We start from the raw sequence: 9,219 nt of genomic DNA on the forward strand, positions 1-9,219 counted from the left end.
AAAAAGCACATGCTGCCTTGTATAACCTCCCTGCTTTTGGCAATAGGCAGAGTATAGTCAATGCTGCACTTTGAAAAACACATATGTGTCATTACAAAAAAAAAAAAAGTTAAGTATAAAGATAAAAGAATTGTTACGAAATTTTCAATTGTAAGTACTAACATGTATGATTTGTATCGTATAGGAACATACTATAGGGAACATACATGTTCCCTGCTACTGATGTTTTGTTACATACATTATTTGGATCATGTGATTACAAAATACACTGTGATTACCGTTCTCTGTTGGTCTCCTTTGTCTGGTCCCTGCTCCCAGTGTCGCAATGGTAACACTATTGGCAATGTCACCGTGAATATCGACTGCTGTAGGGTCTGAGGGAAGTTAAGCTAAAGTGCAAGGGAGGATATTAAAAATAAAAAGACAACTTTAAATATAGGTGTCATATATATATTTATATATGCAAGGAGCATAAAAGTATATAAGCTCTGTCAAATAAAATGTAGAAGCACAGCAGGGCTGACAAAAAGGTTTTAAGGGGCACCTTGCCAGGAATGTAGAATTAATAATATAAACTTTCAAATTCCATCACCAGAGGAGTCCTGCAGGAGAGAAAGTAAAACTACAGAGGATCTGTAAACTAAGTGTTTGCGTATGAGGAACCATCCTAAATGAACTCTCAGTAGGAGACGCTTTAAGAGAAATTGGTAAATTGAACAGTAACTAATCGTTGGAGCTTTGTGATCTTTCCACTAAGGGATTCTAATGCTCGCTTACTGAAGTGCTACTGGGTCATCTTTTGCTGTACTCGATCTCAATGTCAGCAGAAAAGAAGGTAGCAAATGTACCACTGGTGTCTCCAGCAAGGCTGATATAGGGCCTGCAGTGCTCTCTGTGTGACTGCTTTGCCAGGAAAATTGAATGCACTGGAGGAAAGGACAAAATCAATAGTTGCACAGATAAAGCTGGTGTTCTTTAGAACTATCAAAATGGCTTCTGTTAAAGGAGGTTATGCCTCACAGATCTATTGACATCCTTTGAGGATGTCAACAAACGGGCTGATATTATTGTTCCTGCTTCAATGTGCGTAGTGTTAATCACAATCAGTGTAACCTTAGAACTGAGATCACAAACCCGAGACCCTTGGGACCCTTGGCCCAAGGCAGTGTGCACTGAACTATTTCTCCTCTTCACCTGGATTCCAGCAGAGCAGGAATTYGTACAGTATGTATAACCTAAACCATTTTTATGAGTAATCTTCATTCCTACAGAAATAGCAAAGTAGAGAATAACACACATAGCTCCCACAGTTTAATTCTCATGGAGAACAGCATATACTGTACTGAATTTTTAATAGTACATTATTCAGAGTATCACATAAATTGTTATTACTGATGTAATAAAACCTAAACCAACACAGCTGGAGAGACCAAGGCTATAAATATACTGTATATTTTTTTGTATTGTAATAATATGGGTCAAATTATTTTTGAGTCTAAATCTGCTGATTTTAATTGAATTAGACAAGGTCTGAATATGTACATTTGCTATAATTCATGTCCCTGTATAAATGCCTTTGCCTAATTTATATTTATATTTGCACAGATAACATGATGCGTGGTCCTCTGAAAGGGATGTTCCCTGTTCTGTGGATTGATTGTCCTACGGGGTGACTCAAAGGGGAGGAAGACCTGGACACACCGCAGTTCAGGATTCTGAGGTATGAGAGTACCTGAAAATAAAGATTTCTTTGTTTCTTGTGCTTTCTGACCATCTTTCCATCTCTGCTGTAGTCCCTGGTTGCTGAGTGCTGCTCTGTGTCTCAACAGGGGCAAAACGTGCCATGAACTGCTCAGGTCTGGCTGAGCCCCCGTTGCAGGCAGGGCAGTGCTCACAAGGTGACCCCATGGGAATCTCTTTGTTCTTTCTTCTCTGTTCCTGTCCTTCCACTGCTCAGATAAAACACTGCAGTTCGGATGATTCATGAGAGATAAAAAGGTACCACACACAAATGTCTCAAACTTTTTGCCAGTGTCTTTAAGGCCTGGTTAAATCTCACTGAAGCCAAATACTGCTGACACTGATTTCAGTGAGAAATCAGTAAGAAGTTGTCTCTGTCTTGGGATCAGAGCCCTATCTTTTCTTCTTAGTTGGCTGGGCACACTGTCAGGGCTCCATGCATAACTGGTACATACATTGCTTTGCATCACAGAATTGATGATCACAGAGTTCATAATTTGTTGTACTGACCTGTCAGTGTAGAATATAGGGTCTCTTGATTCCTGAGTTGGTTTAATCTGTATGATAGGTGCACAGCGCTGCACTGGGAGGCGGGCTCTCTCAGGGGTGGTTTGGCATAGATCACATTCCTCCCCGAGGGGGCCCTGGGATGGGGCTCTCCGTGCTAGCAAAAAGTGAAGGTGTTCGAGAAATGCTGTGCAGATTGCTTTGTGTGCCAGTGGTATCTGCTGCACTAGGAGGGCTTCCCTTTTATATGTTGGATACGGTTCTACAAGAAGTTTATCGAGTAAGTTACAATATGAGCAGGTCTGACTTCTGAATGCATCTGGAGGAAAAGAACTTTGCTTTTAGAGAAGAAATGAGTTTAGTACAGATAAGCACCCTATTGCAGTCTGTACCCTGTCCTTTTTCTCTGCACTTTCCCATTTTGGAACAGCACATGTCCATAAGCAGTAAATGTGAGCTAAGCTGTTTGACAGTATGGTCTTTTTTTTTTTCCTGAAACAACAGCAACAAAAACTATTTCAGAATTCTTTATAAAAAGGCCTTAAAATGGTGATCAAAATCAGCTCTGCTATTAAAAACAAAAACCTCTTGACAAATGCATCCATGTAGCATGAAGAAAACCTCAAAGTGTATCCTGTTAGCCTTGCAATGACGTTATGCCCTATGTTTTCTTAACTAGAATGGGATACATTATCAGAACCTTTTATCCTTCTACAGGGAACACATTCCCTATAGCAAGAGACATATGGTGACTTATTATGGCTACTGATATAGCTACAGAGTCCTGAAGAACAGATCTTGAGCCTAACTACTTAGTAAAAAGCATATGACTTGAATGCCAAAGGTAATGACACACTTGCCTCCATTAACACTCTAAAAAAGGTAAAATGGTGCATTTGGCAAAGAAATAGATATAGCTAAACAAGAGAGCAGATTTGTGCTTCTGAAACATAACTATTCTCAGGAAAGTGTCAATTTTCTGCGTCTGACTTGCCAACCTACTTACCTTCAGCTGTTTCCACCCCAGGCAGCTTCCAAGCTTGTACTGGCATCTAGACGCATTTTCACTTTCTGTTATAGACGTATTTGCCACAAGAGATGCTGTCTGCAGTGCTTTGTTCCTTCTCTACCATTCCATTTGTTTCAGTTCTGTGCTCCAAACACTCATCTCTCATCTTCTAGCAGGGGAGATGCTACTCTGCCTGTTTTTCATTTTTTTATACTGCTTTTACTTCAAAATGGTTCACATTTGAATGTTTAAATCTACCTAAGTTTTGCCTTTTGGAGTTTACATATGAGATACAGTATAAAAGAAAAATTTTATGGACTTTGGTGTAATAATGTTGGATTTCCAGGCCAGATTCCTTTGGCACTCCAGAATCAAGTCTTTTTAATTGGAAAAGATTGCTCTGAGATTAACAGCATACCCTCCACAGGATGTACTCAGGAGCACACCCGACCAGCAATCGTTTGTTACTTCTATGCAGAATCCATATTCATTAAGGTAATGACTCTATTAATTGAATATGTAAGTTCAGGTAATTAAATATAAGACTTATTTCTTTAGTTTAAAGGGTAATAATAAAAAATTTAAACCTGCGAACTAAATCACACATTTAGTGATGATGAATGTGAACTGAAAAGTGCAATATTCCAACATGAATTAGTTAATTGCTTCCGTTCATTAGGTGGTACACATTAGCAGAAGGTCAATTCATTTGAGGCTTGATGTGTTTTACAAATAATAAATTCAAACAGGTAAATTGAAGAGAAATTCCAAATAGAAAGGTGAGTTATATATTTAAGCTCAGCATAGAGTTCCTACAGCAAGAGCACGCTAGCTATAGCTTTGCAGTTAAGAGCCAGCATGCTCCAAGCAGTGTCACAGGCACCACACGTTGCCATCACACAAGCCCTGGTTTAAACTCCAGCTGCTCCAAAGGAGCAACTGGGACAGGGCAGCCCCGTGGCCCTGCCCTGGCTGTGCCCAGCGCTGGGACAAACCTCTGCGTGACGAGGTGCCTCACGACACCCTCAGAGTCGGCCTGGTCTGGCTCCCCACTGGCACGGCCGGCCTCCTGCGCAGCGCCTGCCGACGGGCTGCGTTGCTTGGTTGAGCTCTTCAATCGCAGACTAAATTTAGGACTGACTTTACCACAGCTACAATTTACAGTTCTACTGGGTGTAAAACAACTGATATCACAGGTTAGAAAGCTGACCCGTTATACTCATGGTAAAAAAAAAAAAAAAAAAAAATCAAGTGGGGTTTCTTCATTGGTCATTTCTGGATTTTCAGTAATAAAAAAACATTGCTCTGGATAGCAACATTTATTTTGGAGTTTATGCTACAAGTAATGTTAAAACACCCTCTTTTCTTTTCTCATATTTGTAGATCTTAAAATGTATCCAGAGTCATTTCATTTCTAAGCAATTTTTATAAAGATTTGTAGAATTAAGATAGTGAATTTGTTGGGGTATTTGAGAATTTCTATAACTTTTATAGGATTATCACAGTATTGTAGATATTACTTCACAAAAAAATAGAGGTAACATATCTTTATCTCGGGTAAGGACCAAAACCATTCTGCATGCAATCTAAAGGCCATAATTCTTAAAACATTTCAAGTAATGAATCGTTTTTGAATGATCAGGCTTAGAGACATTTAGAGAATTGATTCAATTAACCCAGAGGAAAAAAAGTGCTACAATGTGTGATTTATATTTGAAGATAAATTAAAATACAAGTATCTGCTGAGGAACATTTGCTGCCATCATGGTCAGTAATGAAAATAGCAGGCAATTAATGTGGAACACCTAAGGCTGAAGCTTTTACTCTCCCTAGCAGAACATCAGGTGCAGATTTCGGATGTGCAATTCTGAGTTTAAAAAGTAACTTAGTAGAAGTTTCTTTTTGGTCCCTATTTTTCCTCCCTAAGTGATTTCTAAGACATAAAAATGGGATAGATATTTATTGAGGCAGAAAGCAAAGGAGCGCAGAGGAGTAGGTTCTTTTGATCATTACTGAATTTGTGTGAGAGACCAGTGCAAAGTGACAGAGGGATAGTTGAGCAAACTATATATATCAAGGAACCTATGGATTAGGTGGAAATCAGTTCAGAGGAGGGTTTTGAAGCTGATCTTGGAATGAATCACTGTTAGTGTCTGGCAGAATTATGTGATTTGCTTCTTCCTTTGTGTGTGTGACAAAGTGATTAGAAAATGTCCAGAGCTCACCAAAGGGGACAGGTAATACTCATGGTGCAAAAGATTTGAGTTGTAAGAGGATCTCTGCAATTTTCATTCCTGTACATTCCAGGGATGTATCAGCAGATGCCCTGATATGACTGCTATGTCCAAAACAGGTATTTGGGATGCAAATGGTTTTATCTGAGCCTCTAATTCATGGCCTATATTTCTTGAAGCAATAAGAAMATTGTAATAACGGACAGAAAAACACCAATACTCGGAGGAACCTGTGGATGCTTTAAATACAACTGTTCYGTCTTCAACACCAGAGCTCTGTCATTTGCACCCTCTAAAACTACCAAATGTCCCATTTCCATCAGATGGTGTTTGTGTAAGTGACGTCTGTGTGCTTGTCTACAGATAATACTAGGTGCTAGCAGTAGGCAGAGAAATTAAGACTTGAAAAGGAAACAAGGATGTTTCTTCAAATGTTATGTTCCATTTGAGTTAATCTAAATATAAAACTAAAACTTTTCAGGAATGAGTTTGATCTTGGCTATGTACTAGCCTAAATTCTAACACTAAAGAAAGAAATAGGCTTTCTTCACAAAGTGTGAAGACAGTAATATCTTTGTCATTACCACCTGAAACAGGATGAATTTGTTTCCCTGTTGGAAATTGCTGTCTAAATAGGAGCTTAATTAAAACTTATTGGTGTGAGAGAAAAAAAAAAAAAAAGCCAGTCTGACTCTAGCTGTCAGTGTATTTAGCATTGTGACTCACTGCCCGCACTCACTGCAGGATGCCAATAGGAATAACGGGTTTGCTGCCATACCTGATGCTTGGGAACTGTAGAACCTGAGTCCTGAATAGTGTTTCTGTTCTTCTTGTTTTCAGTATGCGTTGAATGCCCTTTTTTTTTTTCCACAAATTAGATTGGTTAATTTTGATATTCATTGTTATAACTAAGTTATGCCAAAGCAATAGGTGAAGCAATCCCTCCCACAAAGAAATGGCATTAAATATTACATATTCACTTGCATGTTTTGAAGCCATGACTTTTGCTATCACAAAGTAACCTGTGCAGTGCTGACTTATTGAACCAGCACATCGAACATGAACAGTAACATTGTGGACCTGGCTCCTAATTCTGTTCGGCAAAGCTGTTGTATGTGATGAAAACCCACTTGCGGTCTTGGCACTGAGGCCTTCACCTTTCTCTTTGCAGGTGGAGGGAGAGACAGTACTGGTGGCTGGAGCGAAGGAGGATGTGCCCAGGAGCTCTTGGAGGACAGCTGTGAACCAGAGAACCTGTGGTGGGGCAGTGGATGCACATGGTGACATTCACTGCCTGAGAACACGGACGAGACACAGCAATTGATCTAAAGGTGAGTCAGCTCTGATTTTTTTTTTTTTTTTTTTTTTTTTCTTCTTTAAAACTGCTGTTAGGAGTAAAAGAAACACAATCCACCTGTTAAGGAATTGGTTGAGACTGGAGAAGCCAAAAAATAATTAGAGGCACAGGAGCTCAGCAACAATACCACAGTTTAAAGCAGCTCCAGATTATGTGCTTTGATGCACTCACCAGAGTCTCCAGAAAACTTTATTGACTCTACTTAAGAATAAAACTGTTGTACTGTCTCGTCATTCTTCAAACCTGTGAAAGAGCACATCCCCACGCTGATTTATTTTAAATCAGCTTTTAGAATGTGTCATCCTTGTGATGAAGTGTTAGGTCTGTATTGCCAGTGTGCCATTAAAAATTTGAATTTCTGATGTTTAAAAGTCTCACTCATCCCAAGTGTCACAGTTTGACAGCCTTGCATGTCACATTACAGCACAGCATTATGGATCTATTTCCTCTGTCATGAAAAAAAAAAAAAAAAGAAAAATGGAAAATGAGGGACAGCAAAATCTGCAACCTCCTTTTTCATTATTCACCTGGAAATTCACAGAAATATGCATGTTAGCCCTGAAATGACTTCAGCAGCCCTCCATATCTTGTGATGCCTGTCTGTGCAGAAGTAAACTGTCCCATGCTCTTGTACAAATATTAAGAATGTACTTTGTCCACCATGTCACTTGTCTGTGAACTTGTAAAACAAGGAGGCACATCTCTGTCATCAACAAGTGGGTATTGTAACAAAATCAAAACATGATCAGATCTTGTTGTTTATTCTTAACTATGTCAGTAAAAAGGCCATGTGATGTATTTTTTGCTACTTTGCTTTTGCCAACTCTGGATGGCCATTCACTCTCCTGCCCTTTCTCTGTTTATCTATCTGCAATGTGCTAACTTCAAAACATGACATCTGATCAGCTGCAATGCTGAGGTGCTTGCATCAGTTTGCAAACATTAGTGATCTTGCTGAAAATAGCAAAAACGGCCCTAGCTTGAGGTATCTTTTCTGCCTAGTGTTTTTGTCCACGCAGACCATGAGGACTTTGGCCTGAAGTTTGCGATGTCCCAGCCCAGTCAGAGCCCACGCTGGAGCCACCTGCCGATTCATCCAGCGAGCTGGGWCAGACGTCCAGGGCACACACGCTGCTTGACACACACCGATGGGTTTGACACAGTGAGTAATGGCACAAGTCAGTATTGGGCTGCTGCCTTTTGCAGAGACCCAGCCACTCCCTTCCCCTTATATGTCATGCCCAGCCTTGTCTGGGATGTGGCCTCATAGCTATGAGCCTTGTACAAAAGATAATAGCTGGGAACAGGTGGCTGTCACATGGATAAATATTTTGGCCCAGTCCTTGTCCAACTTCCAAGAAAGCAGAAAGCTCCGGGAGGCTGCAGACACCACCCTGGCAACAAGCGCTGACTCCTTCTGGTTGCTGCAGAGCTCCTTGCAGGAGRGGGAACAGCTCATGGAGGCAAAGGGAGCCCCCTGGCCTGCTGGTGGGACTTTGTCCTTGCGAAGYGAGGGATGGAGCATTGAGCCTTTCCTTGATGGGAGAAATGGAAACCCRGAAAATGGAACAGAGGCAAGAACCTCCCTTCAGGAGGAGACYTTCAAACAGGCGGAGGGCAGGGGGTGCCCTGAGCCCTGTGGCAGCAGCGAAACTGAGGGAAACAAGGTGCACAAGGCACCTGGCATCACTGGCCTCTGGGGTGCCGTGAGCCCTCATGCCAGATGGGCACTGTCAGCAGGAACGCTGCTGCGGGAGGCTGGAATCAGCCCCACCCAGGCAGTTGGGTGATGCGAGGTGGGGGACGCAGGGCTGCAATGTGGCTGTGTTGTAGCAGATTGAAGTGTGAGGCGCAGACAGCACCACAGCTGTGTTGCAGTGGAGTGGGCACAAGGTGCGGGCAGCACCACAGATACGCTGCAGCGCAGCGAGGCGTGCATGGCACCACAGGCAGCACCGCAGCTGCATTGCAGCAACACGAGGCCCCAGGTGTGTGCCAGCAGCACTGCATCCGTTACAGTGGTGCAAGGCACAAGGCATTCATGCCACCACATGCAACACCATGGCTGCATTGCAGCAGCACGAGGTGCATGTGCTGCACCACATGCAATGACACAACCGCATTGCAGTGGTGTGAGGCGTGTGCAGCACCACATGCAACACCACAACGGCACTGCAGCAGCACGAGTTGCGTGCACCACACGACATGCAATGCCACAGCGGCATTGCAGCAGCACGAGGTGCATGCACTGCACGACATGCAATGCCGCAGCCGCACTGCGGCAGCGCGAGGCGCGCGTGCCGCACCACGTGCAACGCCGCGGCCGTTGCAGCGGCGCGAGGCGCGGGAAGCAGCGCGTGCGCAGCTGAGGC

The 9,219-nt window shown here is 42.3% G+C and overlaps 1 protein-coding gene across 1 annotated transcript in view; it reads left to right on the top strand.

The window, feature by feature from the left end:
• Positions 1–6,694: 6,694 nt before the first annotated feature.
• Positions 6,695–9,219, top strand: part of ALDH1A2 (aldehyde dehydrogenase 1 family member A2) — a 55,257-nt gene continuing 52,732 nt past the window's right edge. The window contains exons 1-2 of the mRNA XM_026045697.1: positions 6,695–6,821; positions 7,867–8,009. Of these exons, the coding sequence (XP_025901482.1) occupies positions 7,896–8,009 (114 nt within the window). The 5' untranslated portion in view covers positions 6,695–6,821; positions 7,867–7,895. The remainder of the gene's footprint in view (positions 6,822–7,866; positions 8,010–9,219) is intronic.

Source organism: Nothoprocta perdicaria, unplaced genomic scaffold, assembly GCF_003342845.1.
Source record: "Nothoprocta perdicaria isolate Ctin4 unplaced genomic scaffold, notPer1 scaffold_41, whole genome shotgun sequence".
In the NCBI taxonomy this organism is placed as follows: domain Eukaryota; kingdom Metazoa; phylum Chordata; class Aves; order Tinamiformes; family Tinamidae; genus Nothoprocta; species Nothoprocta perdicaria.